Source organism: Salvelinus alpinus, chromosome 4 (genome assembly GCF_045679555.1).
Source record: "Salvelinus alpinus chromosome 4, SLU_Salpinus.1, whole genome shotgun sequence".
Taxonomy (NCBI): Eukaryota; Metazoa; Chordata; class Actinopteri; order Salmoniformes; family Salmonidae; genus Salvelinus; species Salvelinus alpinus.
Window position 1 is genome coordinate 18,401,453 of NC_092089.1, and position 20,771 is coordinate 18,422,223.

The 20,771-nt window shown below is 43.9% G+C and overlaps 1 protein-coding gene across 1 annotated transcript in view; it reads right to left on the reverse strand.

The window, feature by feature from the left end:
- Nucleotides 1-450: 450 nt before the first annotated feature.
- The window catches only part of has2 (hyaluronan synthase 2), a 38,439-nt gene continuing 18,118 nt past the window's right edge, over nucleotides 451-20,771 (reverse strand). The window contains exons 3-4 of the mRNA XM_071395794.1: nucleotides 5,876-5,977; nucleotides 451-3,102 (exon numbers count right to left, since the gene is read on the reverse strand). Of these exons, the coding sequence (XP_071251895.1) occupies nucleotides 2,167-3,102; nucleotides 5,876-5,977 (1,038 nt within the window). The 3' untranslated portion in view covers nucleotides 451-2,166. The remainder of the gene's footprint in view (nucleotides 3,103-5,875; nucleotides 5,978-20,771) is intronic.

Below are 20,771 nucleotides of genomic sequence, written 5' to 3' on the forward strand. Positions count from 1 at the left end.
GGAGAAAGGCCCTCTAATCTCCAGGTTCAGCTGTCTCCATGGCAACTCTCCACCCCGTGATACTTGTCTGGAGAAAGGCCCTCTAATCTCCAGGTTCAGCTGTCTCCATGGCAACTCTCCACCCCGTGATACTTGTCTGGAGAAAGGCCCTCTGATCTCCAGGTTCAGCTGTCTCCATGGCAACTCTCCACCCCGTGATACTTGTCTGGAGAAAGGCCCTCTGATCTCCAGGTTCAGCTGTCTCCATGGCAACAATAAAACACAACAGCAGCCAAACAGCAACATCCGCCAATGTAAACCAACACTTCTACACTAGTGAGAATGTCTCATTTTATGTGCAAACAAGTGTGTTTTACTGACCGTCAGTGTTATAAGACACGAGGGAGTCACACATATTCATTATGACAGAAGTACTATTACAGATTAATAATGACAACTTTCTAAACATAGTAAGATATTTTATTTTTTTATTTTTTGGCACAACACAAAAGTGCTTCATGATAATACTTACTACCCATGATCCCAAAGTCACGGTTCAATATTCGGTCTGATCAATTCTAATAAGATTCTAAAGAGTATGTACTCCGGAATAGATCATTACATTTTTGCGAAAATGTATCTTTTGGGATTTTAATCTGATGTGGATTAACGCATTGTTTATGCAATTTTCAGAATGCATCTTGTGACGAATGTCCTCATGTGAACTCGTATGAAACCTTAAAACCTATTTCAGGAAGTCCTACAGTAAGGCAAGAGGTGGTCAAAACCGCCGCCTGAAGAGATACTGCGTGGCAGGCTTTTGCTCCAGCCCTGCAGTAACAGTTAGCCTGGTCCCAGATCAGTTTGTGCTGATCAGTAGAATAGAGTGTGTTAGAGCTAGCCTGGTCCCAGATCAGTTTGTGCTGATCAGTAGAATAGAGTGTGTTAGAGCTAGCCTGGTCCCAGATCTGTTTGTGCTGTCTTGCTAATTTAGATTTGCGAAAGGCTATGTTAAAATTAGGGCTGGAGCAAAATCCTGCAGAACGGCTACCTCTCCAAAACGAACGACGGTCTCTATAAGGTCTATTATGAAATGTATATTATTAAATATAGAATTATCTAGAAAACCACAGAATGTTCTTATAAATATTGCTGGTTTTCTCTCATTGTACATAAAAAAAACACAGGTTAATCACCCTTCTTGTATTCAATAACTTATCCCTAGAATTGCATTTTATTGTTATCATTGCAGACAAAACCCCAGCTGTTAACTTCACATTTTTTGGTCAGATACACACGTCATTGTTATAACAGTTGAATGCACAATGCATTTTTTTCTCTCCATTTTATATCAAAATGAATGAAAATAAAGAATCTTTGGTGGTTATTAAAGCAAAAATAGAATTTAAAAAAAAGTCTATATAAAAAGGCATTAAAATATAATATGTAACTTACAAAGTAACAAGTCAACAGATACAGCATGGCCAAAAGAACTGAGAAATTCCAGCTTTGACTTTCATTAAGAACTGTGTATAAAAAAAAAAAGACAAATATGACCAAAAACATCATAAATTATGTTATAATCAAGAACGAGCCATTTTCTGAGCCATCCCGATCACTCACTCATACAATGAAAAGCTTAACCACTGAGGTATTTCATCTTCAAATGACTCTGTCAAGCATTATGCACAATGGGAGTGAGACGTAAAAGTGCATAGGACATTATGCATATCATCTCTGTGTATCTATGTGGAAAAACAGGATGTCCGTTTGGTGGTTTTCCATTTGGCAAAACACATCACCATCAAGAGTTCAATTTCCCAATTTTTTTTTTTTACCTCATCATCATAATGTTTCAGAAGAAAATATCTGTAGTTCCTTGTTGCAGTCAGTCACAGCAGCAATGATATCGCTCTCCTGGCATCCTCACTTCACGTCACCCGTCGAGAGTCCAACAATCAATGAGCAGTTTGAGATTCTTCACTTTGTAAACGTTGTTGAGAGGGAGATAGTCTGCGCCTCAAACTGCACCCTGATCCCTAAAAAAAAAAGTGTGTTACTTTTTGACCAGAGCCCTGTATGGACCCTGGTCAAAAGTAGTGCACTATGCAGGAAATAGAGTGGCGTTTAAGACCCAACCGAGGAGTTTCAGGGGAGGAGGAGGATGAGGAGGAAAGGAGGGAGATGTCATACATCCAGCACCATATCATACTGCTGTTCTTTCTTCCTCTTGCCACATTTAGTGATCAGCACCATGTACAACGTCAACAGCATGACCCAGTAGCTGGCGTACACTATCGCACCCACCATTAACACTATCTTTTCAGAGTCTGGAAAAGGAACATCTTTTCTGGTTTCCTGGACGACCGTATAGATAATGCCAAGGAAGAGGATGGTGAACCAGACCGATATGGGAACGAGCCCTACGAAGTTAGTCACGATCGTCTTCCTCCCTGACGTGCCCCAGCCGGCCTTGTTTATGGTGGCGATAGCGAACATCTTGGCCGGTAGCAGACTGGACATGTACAAAACTGAGTAGAAGGACATGAAGACCATGACAATGTTGCCCCTCATGCAGGAGGCAAAGGAGGACTTGATGAGGGCGACCGCTTGGACGATCAACAGGAAGAGAAGGATATTCCAGATCCTCCCCTGGTAGAACAGCTGTATCGCCGTGGCGATGAGGAAGAAGGGGAAGAACCCGGTGATGACAGCCTCGTAGGTCATCCAGAGGTGGTGTTTGTGGAACCACATGGCGTTGTAGAGCCACTCTCTGAAGTAGGACTTACTCCAGCGGGTCTGCTGGTTCAGCCAGCGCAGGTAGGTGATGGGGGTCTCGGTCAGGCACTTGGACCGGGCCGTGTACTTGGTGGCGTAGCCCAGGCTCAGCACGCGGTTGGTGAGGTGGCGGTCGTCGCCGAAGCTACAGTGGCTGCCCATGAAGGTCTGGTTGTACCAATCCTCTATGAACTCGTGGAGCAGGTTGTTCCTGTACATTCCCAGTGGTCCGCTGATGCACTGGACGCAGCCGAAGTAGGACTGACACGCTCGCTCGATGTTGAAGGCCATCCAGTAACGGACGCTGCTAAGAAACGAGATCCAGGACTCGTATTTGTTCAGGATCTGTGGAGAAAGAAAGACACATAGGGTCAGGGTATTTAAGTTGGTTAACAACGGCTGTAAACACATTCTATACTATTAGCATAAAAACCAAATGGCACAATCGTGGGCAATTGGGTTAAGGACCCCTAATTAGCAAAAGGAAATGCTATCAACTCTCCCAGAGCTCTTACAAATGTTCCACCTATCAAATCAAATCAAATGTATTTATATAGCCCTTCTTACATCAGCTGATATCTCAAAGTGCTGTACAGAATCCCAGCCTAAAACCCCAAACAGCAAGAAATGCAGATGTAGAAGCACGGAAGCACCTATCAACCTGCAATTGTGTAGAATTCTCACCAGAGAGTAATCAATGTAAGCCTAAGGTATAGGCTAACTCAATTTTGTCAAGGAATGTCCTGTTGTGTAGATGCATTTTTATAGTTTGTATTATTTGATATTCAGGGAACCTTAAATTCATTACGGGCAGATTTGGTCCTCAACAACTGTGTAGGCTTAACCACTACTCTTTTTCTTGTCCAGAAATACTTTACAGGATCATAAAAGAAAGCACTAAAGCTTTATTTTATGCAATGAAGCGTACTTGTTGAAAAAGCTATCAAAATACTTTTAAGAGGTTTATGTTTATTTCTTTGTAACTTCTAAATGCGGGTCGTAAAGGCATTAACATCACCACATCAGTTAATAAACCACAGTGTGAGAAGATTCTCTCAGCTTAACCGGAGCAACTCTGAAGATTCTCTCAGTTTAACCGGAGCAACTCTGAAGATTCTCTCAGTTTAACCGGAGCAACTCTGAAGATTCTCTCAGCTTAACCGGAGCAACTCTGAAGATTCTCTCAGTTTAACCGGAGCAACTCTGAAGATTCTCTCAGTTTAACCGGAGCAACTCTGAAGATTCTCTCAGCTTAACCGGAGCAACTCTGAAGATTCTCTCAGCTTAACCGGAGCAACTCTGAAGATTCTCTCAGCTTAAACGGAGCAACTCTGAAGATTCTCTCAGTTTAAACGGAGCAACTCTGAAGATTCTCTCAGTTTAACCGGAGCAACTCTGAAGATTCTCTCAGCTTAACCAGAGCAACTCTGAAGATTCTCTCAGCCTACATGTGTTTGATCCCATTTCATTTAGTCCATTCCAGACATTATTATGAGCCGTCCTCCCCTCAGCAGCCTCCACTGGGTTAGATGACCCACCTGCACACCCAGTACATCTCTGAAAGCAGTTGGACAACCCTAGCTTTGTATCCATGCCGTATGTACTGTAGGTGCTGAACCACAGGAGGTTGGTGGAACCTTAATTGGGGAGGACAGTGCTCGTGGTAATGACTGGTGTGGAATGAGTGGAATGGTATCAAATACATCAAACACATGGTCTGATACCATTCCATTTCCTCCATTCCAGACATTATTATGAGCCGTCCTCCCCTCAGCAGACTCCCCAGTGCTGAACCCAACACTAGTCTTCTATCAACAGAAGACTGTAGCTGGTTTCAGCACCTACAGTACGGTACCAGGCTAGGAGAACACCGTCTCAGACAAACAGACTAGTCAATAACAATGGAGACTGGAGCTGGTTTCAGCACCTACAGTACGGTACCAGGCTAGGAGAACACAGTCTCAGACAAACAGACTAGGCAATAACAATGGAGACTGGAGCTGGTTTCAGAACCTACAGTACGGTACCAGGCTAGGAGAACACAGTCTCAGACAAACAGACTAGTCAATAACAATGGAGACTGTAGCTGGTTTCAGCACCTACAGTACGGTACCAGGCTAGGAGAACACAGTCTCAGACAAACAGACTAGTCAATAACAATGGAGACCGGAGCTGGTTTCAGCACCTACAGTACGGTACCAGGCTAGGATAACACAGTCTCAGACAAACAGACTAGTCAATAACAATGGAGACTGGAGCCTTTTTCAGCACCTACAGTACGGTACCAGGCTAGGAGAACACAGTCTCAGACAAACAGACTAGTCAATAACAATGGAGACTGGAGCCTTTTTCAGCACCTACAGTACGGTACCAGGCTAGGAGAACACAGTCCCAGACAAACAGACTAGTCAATAACAATGGAGACTGTAGCTGGTTTCTGCACCTACAGTACGATACCAGGCTAGGAGAACACAGTCTCAGACAAACAGACTAGTCAATAACAATGGAGACTGGAGCTGGTTTCAGCACCTACAGTACGATACCAGGCTAGGAGAACAGCGTCTCAGACAAACAGACTAGTCAATAACAATGGAGACTGGAGCTGGTTTCAGCACCTACAGTACGGTACCAGGCTAGGAGAACACAGTCTCAGACAAACAGACTAGTCAATAACAATGGAGACTGTAGCTGGTTTCTGCACCTACAGTACGATACCAGGCTAGGAGAACACAGTCTCAGACAAACAGACTAGTCAATAACATTGGAGACCGGAGCTGGTTTCAGCACCTACAGTACGGTACCAGGCTAGGATAACACAGTCTCAGACAAACAGACTAGTCAATAACAATGGAGACTGGAGCTGGTTTCTGCACCTACAGTATGGTACCAGGCTAGGAGAACACAGTCTCAGACAAACAGACTAGTCAATAACAATGGAGACTGTAGCTGGTTTCAGCACCTACAGTACGATACCAGGCTAGGAGAACACAGTCTCAGACAAACAGACTAGTCAATAACAATGGAGACCGGAGCTGGTTTCAGCACCTACAGTACGGTACCAGGCTAGGAGAACACAGTCTCAGACAAACAGACTAGTCAATAACAATGGAGACATTACCTGGACGTCTCCTCCCACTCCTCCCACCATGGGGTCGTCCTCCAGAACCTTCACCATCTCCACAGAGGACGCAGGATCCAGCATAGTGTCAGAGTCACACACCTGAAACACAAGGGGGGACAAACAATCCTGTTGAATCCACAAAACACTTCACCCAAAACACTTCTCACGCTCTCTCTCTCTCACAACACAAAGTTAGAAAGTTAAACTAGGCCAGAAGATCTCGTTACACAGACAAAGAGTCCTTCGTCAAGTTTTTGGGCGGGATATGTTTGTTTTATATTGGCCAATTTGACCAATCAGCAGCGCATTAATTACACTGATTACTGAAGTACCGTGTTGGTACATTAATTACACTGATTACTGACGTACCGTGTTGGTACATTAATTACACTGATTACTGATGTACAGTGTTGGTACATTAATTACACTGATTACTGATGTACAGTGTTGGTACATTAATTACACTGATTACTGACGTACAGTGTTGGTACATTAATTACACTGATTACTGATGTACAGTGTTGGTACATTAATTACACTGATTACTGATGTACAGTGTTGGTACATTAATTACACTGATTACTGATGTACAGTGTTGGTACATTAATTACACTGATTACTGATGTACAGTGTTGGTACATTAATTACACTGATTACTGACGTTCAGTGTTGGTACATTAATTACACTGATTACTGACGTACAGTGTTGGTACATTAATTACACTGATTACTGACGTACAGTGTTGGTACATTAATTACACTGATTACTGACGTACAGTGTTGGTACATTAATTACACTGATTACTGACGTACAGTGTTGGTACATTAATTACACTGATTACTGACGTACAGTGTTGGTACATTAATTACACTGATTACTGACGTACAGTGTTGGTACATTAATTACACTGATTACTGATGTACAGTGTTGCTACATTAATTACACTGATTACTGATGTACAGTGTTGGTACATTAATTACACTGATTACTGATGTACAGTGTTGGTACATTAATTACACTGATTACTGATGTACAGTGTTGGTACATTAATTACACTGATTACTGACGTTCAGTGTTGGTACATTAATTACACTGATTACTGACGTACAGTGTTGGTACATTAATTACACTGATTACTGACGTACAGTGTTGGTACATTAATTACACTGATTACTGATGTACAGTGTTGGTACATTAATTACACTGATTACTGACGTACCGTGTTGGTACATTAATTACAATGATTACTGATGTACCGTGTTGGTACATTAATTACACTGATTACTGACGTACAGTGTTGGTATATTAATTACACTGATTACTGATGTACAGTGTTGGTACATTAATTACACTGATTACTGATGTTCTGTGTTGCTTTGTGTTTCTTTGAAACTCTTTTGGATGTCAAGTTGAAGATTTGTTTGCAACGTGGATGTTTCCCCGGAAAGATTGTTCCAAAACAAGTTAGTGTCAAGTGGGAAGGTCCGTCAGTTGGTCAACAAACAACCGGGTGAGTAAAGTCCTATTTGCAGCGATCTCTTCACAGAGTAGAAAGGTTTCTCCAGTCACTCCTGAAATTGGGAATGATTTCATTGGGTCAGTGAAGTCATTGGGGCCGGTGTAAGGAGGGCTGGGGTTTGGCTGGAAGGAAGGAAGGCTGGAAGGAAGGTTGCTGTGCTGTTTGGGACGGCTTCCTAGACTGGAAGTGATACAGTAAGGTTGTGTTCTGACTGGGAGAGGGTTGTGATTGGTTGTGTTCTGACTGGGAGAGGGTTGTGATTGGTTGTGTTCTGACTGGGAGAGGGTTGTGATTGGTTATGTTCTGACTGAGAGAGGGTTGTGATTGGTTGTGTTCTGACTGAGAGAGGGTTGTGATTGGTTGTGTTCTGACTGAGAGAGGGTTGTGATTGGTTGTGTTCTGACTGAGAGAGGGTTGTGATTGGTTGTGTTCTGACTGAGAGGGCTGGGTTGTGATTGGTTGTGTTCTGACTGAGAGGGTTGTGCTGTGATTGGTTGTGTTCTGATTGGGAGAGGGTTGTGTTCTGATTGGTTGTGTTCTGATTGAGAGAGGGTTGTGTTGTGATTGGTTGTGTTCTGACTGGGAGAGGGTTGTGTTGTGATTGGTTGTGTTCTGACAGAGAGGGTTGTGTTCTGATTGGTTGTGTTCTGATTGAGAGAGGGTTGTGTTGTGATTGGTTGTGTTCTGACTGAGAGAGGGTTGTGTTGTGATTGGTTGTGTTCTGACTGAGAGAGGGTTGTGTTGTGATTGGTTGTGTTCTGACTGAGAAAGGGTTGTGTTCTGATTGGTTGTGTTCTGACTGAAATAGGGTTGTGTTGTGATTGGTTGTGTTCTGACAGAGAGGGTTGTGTTGTGATTGGTTGTGTTCTGTCTGAGAGAGGGTTGTGTTGTGATTGGTTGTGTTCTGACAGAGAGGGTTGTGTTGTGATTGGTTGTGTTCTGACTGAGAGGGTTGTGTTGTGATTGGTTGTGTTCTGACTGGGAGAGGGTGTGTTCTGATTGGTTGTGTTCTGACTGGGAGGGTTGTGTTGTGATTGGTTGTGTTCTGACTGAGAGGGTTGTGTTGTGATTGGTTGTGTTCTGACTGGGAGAGGGTTGTGTTCTGATTGGTTGTGTTCTGACAGAGAGGGTTGTGTTGTGATTGGTTGTGTTCTGACTGGGAGAGGGTTGTGTTGTGATTGGTTGTGTTCTGACTGAGAGGGTTGTGTTGTGATTGGTTGTGTTCTGACTGGGAGAGGGTTGTGTTGTGATTGGTTGTGTTCTGACAGAGAGGGTTGTGTTGTGATTGGTTGTGTTCTGATGGTAGCAGAGATTTTGAGTATAGCTGTATAGCTGTTTCAAAATGGTCATATATGGAGAAAGATGAAGACAGCTGTTTGAATTGTTTGAAAAGGAAGACATTTTCATTGTGTAGCGCTGTGATAATTCAATTCTATCTTTCTGCTGTAAGAGCAATGTATTAATACACAAATGCCATGAAAGGAGAGTAACTAAAGAGAATGATATGGCCAGAAGATAATCAAACCACCTCAGGAATAGACTTCTGTACCCCTAACCAGTCTATTGGTTTTGATACACAGAACACCCACACACACTCCCCCTTTCCCGATGAGAACAGATATTCATGCGTAGTTTGGCATAGCCTGTTGGCACGTCTGCTAATGTGCACAACATTCCTCATGTTATTTTCATCATCTGTAGAGTGTTTGATTAAGCGAAGCTGCATCACTACCAAAGAAATGGAATTCCGTTTCTTTGATCACTGCCCCTTGGCAACCAGTCCCATAGCAACGTTTAGCACCAAACCTGTTCTGACGGGTCCATAAATGGCATTCATATTCACAGATCACCCGCATCAAATTACTGCAAAGACTACAGATGCTGAAAACGAAGGGGGAAAGTCCCATTTAATATTTATAGTTTGACTGTAAAAGAGGTAACAGATTGCAGCTGTAACGAGCCTCAGCTTGGGGAGATGACATGAAAACCGCTAATAATCAGTGGTTCCTTCGATAAGTGGTTATCGGGAATAGCTTGTGAAAAAGGTCTCCTCAGTAAAACATGTTCAATCTGGCGTCAGGCGGTTGATCCGTGCCACAAATACCACAGGGTTTTGACATCACAAAAGGCGAAGGTCGGGGGGGTCATGAAGTCAGCAGACGAACAATGGATTCACTGATGTTCCATCTGGATCCATACTACACGTAGGACATGTCCTCTGTCCGACAGACAGCGTTGTAGTCCTTCTCCTAACGTAGGACATGTCCTCTGTCTGACAGACAGCGTTGTAGTCCTTCTCCTAACGTAGGACATGTCCTCTGTCCGACAGACAGCGTTGTAGTCCCTCTCCTAATGTAGGACATGTCCTCTGTCCGACAGACAGCGTTGTAGTCCTTCTCCTAACGTAGGACATGTCCTCTGTCCGACAGACAGCGTTGTAGTCCTTCTCCTAACGTAGGACATGTCCTCTGTCTAACAGACAGTGTTGTAGTCCTTCTCCTAATGTAGGACATGTCCTCTGTCCAACAGACAGCGCTGTAGTCCTTTTCCTAACGTAGGACATGTCCTCTGTCTAACAGACAGTGTTGTAGTCCTTCTCCTAATGTAGGACATGTCCTCTGTCCAACAGACAGCGTTGTAGTCCTTCTCCTAATGTAGGACATGTCCTCTGTCCGACAGACAGCGTTGTAGTCCTTCTCCTAATGTAGGACATGTCCTCTGTCCGACAGACAGCGTTGTAGTCCTTCTCCTAACGTAGGACATGTCCTCTGTCCGACAGACAGCGCTGTAGTCCTTCTCCTAATGTAGGACATGTCCTCTGTCCGACAGACAGCGTTGTAGTCCTTCTCCTAATGTAGGACATGTTCTCTGACCAACAGACAGCGTTGTAGTCCTTCTCCTAACGTAGGACATGTCCTCTGTCCGACAGACAGCGTTGTAGTCCTTCTCCTAACGTAGGACATGTCCTCTGTCCGACAGACAGCGTTGTAGTCCTTCTCCTAACGTAGGACATGTCCTCTGTCCGACAGACAGCGTTGTAGTCCTTCTCCTAACGTAGGACATGTCCTCTGTCCGACAGACAGCGTTGTAGTCCTTCTCCTAACGTAGGACATGTCCTCTGTCCGACAGACAGCGTTGTAGTCCTTCTCCTAACGTAGGACATGTTCTCTGTCCAACAGACAGTGTTGTAGTCCTTCTCCTAATGTAGGACATGTCCTCTGTCCGACAGACAGCGTTGTAGTCCTTCTCCTAACGTAGGACATGTCCTCTATCCGACAGACAGTGTTGTAGTCCTTCTCCTAACGTAGGACATGTCCTCTGTCTGACAGACAGCGTTGTAGTCCTTCTCCTAACGTAGGACATGTCCTCTATCCGACAGACAGTGTTGTAGTCCTTCTCCTAACGTAGGACATGTCCTCTGTCCGACAGACAGCGTTGTAGTCCTTCTCCTAACGTAGGACATGTCCTCTGTCCGACAGACAGCGTTGTAGTCCTTCTCCTAACGTAGGACATGTCCTCTGTCTGACAGACAGCGTTGTAGTCCTTCTCCTAATGTAGGACATGTCCTCTGTCTGACAGACAGCGTTGTAGTCCTTCTCCTAACGTAGGACATGTCCTCTATCCGACAGACAGTGTTCTAGTCCTTCTCCTAACGTAGGACATGTCCTCTGTCCGACAGACAGCGTTGTAGTCCTTTTCCTAACGTAGGACATGTCCTCTGTCTAACAGACAGTGTTGTAGTCCTTTTCCTAACGTAGGACATGTCCTCTGTCCAACAGACAGCGCTGTAGTCCTTCTCCTAATGTAGGACATGTCCTCTATCCGACAGACAGCGTTGTAGTCCTTCTCCTAACGTAGGACATGTCCTCTGTCCGACAGACAGCGCTGTAGTCCTTCTCCTAATGTAGGACATGTCCTCTGTCCGACAGACAGCGTTGTAGTCCTTCTCCTAATGTAGGACATGTTCTCTGACCAACAGACAGCGTTGTAGTCCTTCTCCTAATGTAGGACATGTTCTCTGACCAACAGACAGCGTTGTAGTCCTTCTCCTAATGTAGGACATGTCCTCTGTCCGACAGACAGCGTTGTAGTCCTTCTCCTAACGTAGGACATGTCCTCTGTCCGACAGACAGCGTTGTAGTCCTTCTCCTAACGTAGGACATGTCCTCTGTCTGACAGACAGCGTTGTAGTCCTCCTAACGTAGGACATGTCCTCTGTCTAACAGACAGTGTTGTAGTCCTTCTCCTAATGTAGGACATGTCCTCTGTCCAACAGACAGTGTTGTAGTCCTTCTCCTAACGTAGGACATGTCCTCTATCCGACAGACAGCGTTGTAGTCCTTCTCCTAACGTAGGACATGTCCTCTGTCCGACAGACAGTGTTGTAGTCCTTCTCCTAATGTAGGACATGTCCTCTATCCGACAGACAGCGTTGTAGTCCTTCTCCTAATGTAGGACATGTCCTCTGTCCAACAGACAGCGTTGTAGTCCTTTTCCTAACGTAGGACATGTCCTCTGTCCGACAGACAGCGCTGTAGTCCTTCTCCTAACGTAGGACATGTCCTCTGTCCGACAGACAGCGTTGTAGTCCTTCTCCTAACGTAGGACATGTCCTCTGTCTGACAGACAGCGTTGTAGTCCTCCTAACGTAGGACATGTCCTCTGTCCGACAGACAGCGTTGTAGTCCTTCTCCTAATGTAGGACATGTCCTCTGTCTAACAGTCCTGGAGGGCTTTCCTCTCACAGTGTGGTGAATATTACCCATACTATACCTGCCAACAGAATAATGACACCGCAAAGCAATGCCGGGTAACACTTTACACTAAGTTACGCCTGTGTAGTTAAGTGTTACCCTATGCCACAATATCAACACATTCACACACAGTTATGGTGAGAATATAAGGTTTAGTTCTTTTGACCCTATGGGCCCTGGTCAAAAGTAATGCACTATCTAGGGAAAAGGGGGTGCTATTTGGGACGCACTCGGCCATGTTAGTTTATTGTGATTATCATGCAGCAACCGGTAGCTACATAAAGGTCACGTCAAGTTCATCCACTGATGCAACATATCTTATCAGACATAACAGGACTGCTAAGAGGAATGCTTAAAGGGACAATTCAATGTCATAGCCATCATCTCCAGCACCACTCCAACGTCAACATATTTGAAAATGGCGCGTTTCTATGTTTAGTAGTAAAAAAAGATGGAGGAAGGTAGGTGTTTCCAATGACATCATAAACTAATTAGTAGATAATTAGTAGGTAATGCCTACTAAAATCACATGATGCACACTGATGATGTCATTGGAAACACATCTTCTTCTATCTATTTTACAGGAAAACATAGAAATGTTAAATTTTCACATATGTTGACGCAGGGATGGTTCTGGAGATAATGACTATGACGTCGATTTTTAAATTTTTAATTTCCATTTAAGCAATTTGGAGTAATTCAGTTTAAACTGTCTACCTTTGAAAGGACATGGCCGTAGAGAACAATCTGTCATGTCTGTGTTGAACTGTCGAGGCCCTCTGCTCCACTAGTAGCTAAAAGGAATTAAGGCGTCAGCTTCAGTTGGGCTGAATCTTCACCCTGGAATGCTTTTCCAACAGTCTTGAAGGAGTTCCCACATATGCTGAGCACTTGTTGGCTGAAGCTAGTCGAACCGAACGAGTGTGCTCGCATACTCCCTTAAAAAGACCTTCACTTTAAAAATGATAAAAGAGCGGCAGTAGTACTGTTTGTCCATTTTGAGACGCCGTAGCCAGTATACACTTCCTCAAAATAGTCAGAATTAATCTAAGATAACTCAAGAAATCAGTTTTTTTGCAGAAGTGATCTTAGTCAAACAATTTTACATCTAACTAAGATGTTTGGTGCAGTGTTTTTCAAAGAAAAAATGTGCATGAAAACAAGTCGTATTATGTTGAATGACAACAAAGACTTTATTGAAGAATCTCTACCATTGACCAATCACCGACGAAGGGGTGGAAACTTCAGACACCGAACTTAGGCTTGCCTCCAGAAAAAAAATTGTGTGCACGAACAGCTGAAAAAACCCTCACCGAAGTCCAAAACGAACAAAAATGTCACAAAATGTTGTCATAATAGAGTATATGCACGAACTCTACCGAACTGTTTTGGCACCCTATTCCCTATATAGTGCACTACTTTTGACCAGGGCCCTTAGGGTAGTGATCAAAAGTAGTGCACTATGTTTGGGAATAGGGTGCCATTTGGGACGTAACCTAAGTCGAGTCAAGTAAGTCATCTGTGTGTTGCCAAGCCAAGGCTTTAACCGTCACGATCAGGTACGTTAGACAGACGACCCCACAGTGAGAATAACCACACAGGTCTGGTAGCTAATAGCTAGCTAAAACAGATCTGTGACAAGGCCAACACAGTTAGCCTTCCATAAGCTTTGGATCAGAGGTTAGAATTATAACTGAAACCAGGAGTTTACGGTGGAAAGACAGCAGGGTACTAGGATGCGTCCCAAATGGAGCCCTAGGGACCCTGGACAAAAGTAGTGCACTGAATAGGTGCCATACACTCCAGTATTATCCAGAGCAGTTTGATCAGACCTACACTCCAGTATTATCCAGAGCAGTTTGGAGGACCTACACTACAGTATTATTCAGAGCAGTTTGATCAGACCTACACTACAGTATTATCCAGAGCAGTTTGGAGGACCTACTCTACAGTATTATCCAGAGCAGTTTGGAGGACCTACTCTACAGTATTATTCAGAGCAGTTTGATCAGACCTACACTCCAGTATTATCCAGAGCAGTTTGGAGGACCTACTCTACAGTATTATCCAGAGCAGTTTGGAGGACCTACTCTACAGTATTATCCAGAGCAGTTTGGAGGACCTACTCTACAGTATTATTCAGAGCAGTTTGATCAGACCTACACTACAGTATTATTCAGAGCAGTTTGATCAGACCTACACTACAGTATTATCCAGAGCAGTTTGGAGGACCTACTCTACAGTATTATCCAGAGCAGTTTGGAGGACCTACTCTACAGTATTATTCAGAGCAGTTTGATCAGACCTACACTCCAGTATTATCCAGAGCAGTTTGGAGGACCTACTCTACAGTATTATCCAGAGCAGTTTGATCAGACCTACACTACAGTATTATCCAGAGCAGTTTGGAGGACCTACTCTACAGTATTATCCAGAGCAGTTTGGAGGACCTACTCTACAGTATTATCCAGAGCAGTTTGATCAGACCTACACTCCAGTATTATCCAGAGCAGTTTGGAGGACCTACACTCCAGTATTATCCAGAGCAGTTTGATCAGACCTACACTACAGTATTATCCAGAGCAGTTTGAAGGACCTACTCTACAGTATTATCCAGAGCAGTTTGGAGGACCTACTCTACAGTATTATCCAGAGCAGTTTGATCAGACCTACACTACAGTATTATCCAGAGCAGTTTGATCAGACCTACACTCCAGTATTATCCAGAGCAGTTTGATCAGACCTACACTACAGTATTATCCAGAGCAGTTTGGAGGACCTACACTACAGTATTATCCAGAGCAGTTTGATCAGACCTACACTCCAGTATATCCAGAGCAGTTTGATCAGACCTACACTACAGTATTATCCAGAGCAGTTTGATCAGACCTATACTACAGTATTATCCAGAGCAGTTTGGAGGACCTACACTCCAGTATTATCCAGAGCAGTTTGGAGGACCTACACTCCAGTATTATCCAGAGCAATTTGATCAGACCTGCACTACAGTATTATCCAGAGCAGTTTGATCAGACCTATACTACAGTATTATCCAGAGCAGTTTGGAGGACCTACACTCCAGTATTGTCCAGAGCAGTTTGATCAGACCTACACTCCAGTATTATCCAGAGCAGTTTGATCAGACCTACACTCCAGTATTATCCAGAGCAGTTTGATCAGACCTACACTCCAGTATTATCCAGAGCAGTTTGGAGGACCTACACTCCAGTATTATCCAGAGCAGTTTGGAGGACCTACACTACAGTATTATCCAGAGCAGTTTGATCAGACCTACACTCCAGTATTATCCAGAGCAGTTTGGAGGACCTACACTACAGTATTATCCAGAGCAGTTTGATCAGACCTACACTACAGTATTATCCAGAGCAGTTTGATCAGACCTACACTCCAGTATTATCCAGAGCAGTTTGGAGGACCTACACTACAGTATTATCCAGAGCAGTTTGATCAGACCTACACTACAGTATTATCCAGAGCAGTTTGATCAGACCTACACTCCAGTATTATCCAGAGCAGTTTGGAGGACCTACACTCCAGTATTATCCAGAGCAGTTTGGAGGACCTACACTACAGTATTATCCAGAGCAGTTTGATCAGACCTACACTCCAGTATTATCCAGAGCAGTTTGGAGGACCTACACTACAGTATTATCCAGAGCAGTTTGATCAGACCTACACTACAGTATTATCCAGAGCAGTTTGATCAGACCTACACTCCAGTATTATCCAGAGCAGTTTGGAGGACCTACACTACAGTATTATCCAGAGCAGTTTGATCAGACCTACACTACAGTATTATCCAGAGCAGTTTGATCAGACCTACACTCCAGTATTATCCAGAGCAGTTTGGAGGACCTACACTCCAGTATTATCCAGAGCAGTTTGGAGGACCTACACTCCAGTATTATCCAGAGCAGTTTGGAGGACCTACACTCCAGTATTATCCAGAGCAGTTTGATCAGACCTACACTCCAGTATTATCCAGAGCAGTTTGATCAGACCTACACTCCAGTATTATCCAGAGCAGTTTGATCAGACCTACACTACAGTATTATTCAGAGCAGTTTGGAGGACCTACACTCCAGTATTATCCAGAGCAGTTTGATCAGACCTACACTACAGTATTATTCAGAGCAGTTTGGAGGACCTACTCTCCAGTATTATCCAGAGCAGTTTGATCAGACCTACACTACAGTATTATCCAGAGCAGTTTGGAGGACCTACACTCCAGTATTATCCAGAGCAGTTTGATAAGACCTACACTACAGTATTATCCAGAGCAGTTTGGAGGATCTACACTCCAGTATTATCCAGAGCAGTTTGATCAGACCTACACTACAGTATTATTCAGAGCAGTTTGGAGGACCTACACTCCAGTATTATCCAGAGCAGTTTGATCAGACCTACACTCCAGTATTATCCAGAGCAGTTTGATCAGACCTACACTACAGTATTATTCAGAGCAGTTTGGAGGACCTACTCTCCAGTATTATCCAGAGCAGTTTGGAGGACCTACACTCCAGTATTATCCAGAGCAGTTTGGAGGACCTACTCTCCAGTATTATCCAGAGCAGTTTGATCAGACCTACACTCCAGTATTATCCAGAGCAGTTTGATCAGACCTACACTACAGTATTATCCAGAGCAGTTTGGAGGACCTACACTCCAGTACTATCCAGAGCAGTTTGATCAGACCTACACTCCAGTATTATCCAGAGCAGTTTGGAGGACCTACACTCCAGTATTATCCAGAGCAGTTTGATCAGACCTACACTACAGTATTATCCAGAGCAGTTTGGAGGACCTACACTCCAGGATTATCCAGAGCAGTTTGGAGGACCTACACTCCAGTATTATCCAGAGCAGTTTGATCAGACCTACACTACAGTATTATTCCAGAGCAGTTTGGATGACCAACACTCCAGTATTATCCAGAGCAGTTTGATCAGACCTACACTCCAGTATTATCCAGAGCAGTTTGATCAGACCTACACTACAGTATTATCCAGAGCAGTTTGGAGGACCTACACTCCAGTATTATCCAGAGCAGTTTGATCAGACCTACACTCCAGTATTATCCAGAGCAGTTTGATCAGACCTACACTACAGTATTATCCAGAGCAGTTTGGAGGACCTACACTCCAGTATTATCCAGAGCAGTTTGATCAGACCTACACTCCAGTATTATCCAGAGCAGTTTGGAGGACCTACACTCCAGTATTATCCAGAGCAGTTTGATCAGACCTACACTACAGTATTATCCAGAGCAGTTTGGAGGACCTACACTCCAGGATTATCCAGAGCAGTTTGGAGGACCTACACTCCAGTATTATCCAGAGCAGTTTGATCAGACCTACACTACAGTATTATTCCAGAGCAGTTTGGATGACCAACACTCCAGTATTATCCAGAGCAGTTTGATCAGACCTACACTACAGTATTATCCAGAGCAGTTTGGAGGACCTACACTCCAGTATTATCCAGAGCAGTTTGATCAGACCAACACTACAGTATTATTCAGAGCAGTTTGGAGGACCTACACTCCAGGATTATCCAGAGCAGTTTGGAGGACCTACACTCCAGTATTATCCAGAGCAGTTTGATCAGACCTACACTACAGTATTATTCCAGAGCAGTTTGGATGACCAACACTCCAGTATTATCCAGAGCAGTTTGATCAGACCTACACTCCAGTATTATCCAGAGCAGTTTGATCAGACCTACACTACAGTATTATCCAGAGCAGTTTGGAGGACCTACACTCCAGTATTATCCAGAGCAGTTTGGAGGACCTACACTACAGTATTATCCAGAGCAGTTTGGAGGACCTACACTACAGTATTATCCAGAGCAGTTTGGAGGACCTACTCTACAGTATTATCCAGAGCAGTTTGATCAGACCTACACTCCAGTATTATTCAGAGCAGTTTGGAGGACCTACACTCCAGTATTATCCAGAGCAGTTTGATCAGACCTACACTACAGTATTATCCAGAGCAGTTTGGAGGACCTACACTCCAGTATTATCCAGAGCAGTTTGATCAGACCTACACTACAGTATTATCCAGAGCAGTTTGGAGGATCTACACTCCAGTATTATCCAGAGCAGTTTGATCAGACCTACACTACAGTATTATTCAGAGCAGTTTGGAGGACCTACACTACAGTATTATTCAGAGCAGTTTGGAGGACCTACACTCCAGTATTATCCAGAGCAGTTTGATCAGACCTACACTACAGTATTATTCAGAGCAGTTTGGAGGACCTACTCTCCAGTATTATCCAGAGCAGTTTGATCAGACCTACACTACAGTATTATCCAGAGCAGTTTGGAGGACCTACACTCCAGTATTATCCAGAGCAGTTTGATCAGACCTACACTACAGTATTATCCAGAGCAGTTTGGAGGATCTACACTCCAGTATTATCCAGAGCAGTTTGATCAGACCTACACTACAGTATTATTCAGAGCAGTTTGGAGGACCTACACTCCAGTATTATCCAGAGCAGTTTGATCAGACCTACACTCCAGTATTATCCAGAGCAGTTTGATCAGACCTACACTACAGTATTATTCAGAGCAGTTTGGAGGACCTACTCTCCAGTATTATCCAGAGCAGTTTGGAGGACCTACACTCCAGTATTATCCAGAGCAGTTTGGAGGACCTACTCTCCAGTATTATCCAGAGCAGTTTGATCAGACCTACACTCCAGTATTATCCAGAGCAGTTTGATCAGACCTACACTACAGTATTATCCAGAGCAGTTTGGAGGACCTACACTCCAGTACTATCCAGAGCAGTTTGATCAGACCTACACTCCAGTATTATCCAGAGCAGTTTGGAGGACCTACACTCCAGTATTATCCAGAGCAGTTTGATCAGACCTACACTACAGTATTATCCAGAGCAGTTTGGAGGACCTACACTCCAGGATTATCCAGAGCAGTTTGGAGGACCTACACTCCAGTATTATCCAGAGCAGTTTGATCAGACCTACACTACAGTATTATTCCAGAGCAGTTTGGATGACCAACACTCCAGTATTATCCAGAGCAGTTTGATCAGACCTACACTCCAGTATTATCCAGAGCAGTTTGATCAGACCTACACTACAGTATTATCCAGAGCAGTTTGGAGGACCTACACTCCAGTATTATCCAGAGCAGTTTGATCAGACCTACACTCCAGTATTATCCAGAGCAGTTTGATCAGACCTACACTACAGTATTATCCAGAGCAGTTTGGTTGGACCTACACTCCAGTATTATCCAGAGCAGTTTGATCAGACCTACACTCCAGTATTATCCAGAGCAGTTTGGAGGACCTACACTCCAGTATTATCCAGAGCAGTTTGATCAGACCTACACTACAGTATTATCCAGAGCAGTTTGGAGGACCTACACTCCAGGATTATCCAGAGCAGTTTGGAGGACCTACACTCCAGTATTATCCAGAGCAGTTTGATCAGACCTACACTACAGTATTATTCCAGAGCTGTTTGGATGACCAACACTCCAGTATTATCCAGAGCAGTTTGATCAGACCTACACTACAGTATTATCCAGAGCAGTTTGGAGGACCTACACTCCAGTATTATCCAGAGCAGTTTGATCAGACCAACACTACAGTATTATTCAGAGCAGTTTGGAGGACCTACACTCCAGGATTATCCAGAGCAGTTTGGAGGACCTACACTCCAGTATTATCCAGAGCAGTTTGATCAGACCTACACTACAGTATTATTCCAGAGCAGTTTGGATGACCAACACTCCAGTATTATCCAGAGCAGTTTGATCAGCCCTACACTCCAGTATTATCCAGAGCAGTTTGATCAGACCTACACTACAGTATTATCCAGAGCAGTTTGGAGGACCTACACTCCAGTATTATCCAGAGCAGTTTGATCAGACCAACACTACAGTATTATTCAGAGCAGTTTGGAGGACCTACACTCCAGGATTATCCAGAGCAGTTTGGAGGACCTACACTCCAGTATTATCCAGAGCAGTTTGATCAGACCTACACTACAGTATTATTCCAGAGCAGTTTGGATGACCAACACTCCAGTATTATCCAGAGCAGTTTGATCAGACCTACACTCCAGTATTATCCAGAGCAGTTTGATCAGACCTACACTACAGTATTATCCAGAGCAGTTTGGAGGACCTACACTCCAGTATTATCCAGAGCAGTTTGGAGGACCTACACTACAGTATTATCCAGAGCAGTTTGGAGGACCTACACTACAGTATTATCCAGAGCAGTTTGGAGGACCTACTCTACAGTATTATCCAGAGCAGTTTGATCAGACCTACACTCCAGTATTATTCAGAGCAGTTTGGAGGACCTACACTCCAGTATTATCCAGAGCAGTTTGATCAGACCTACACTACAGTATTATCCAGAGCAGTTTGGAGGACCTACACTCCAGTATTATCCAGAGCAGTTTGATCAGACCTACACTACAGTATTATCCAGAGCAGTTTGGAGGATCTACACTCCAGTATTATCCAGAGCAGTTTGATCAGACCTACACTACAGTATTATTCAGAGCAGTTTGGAGGACCTACACTACAGTATTATTCAGAGCAGTTTG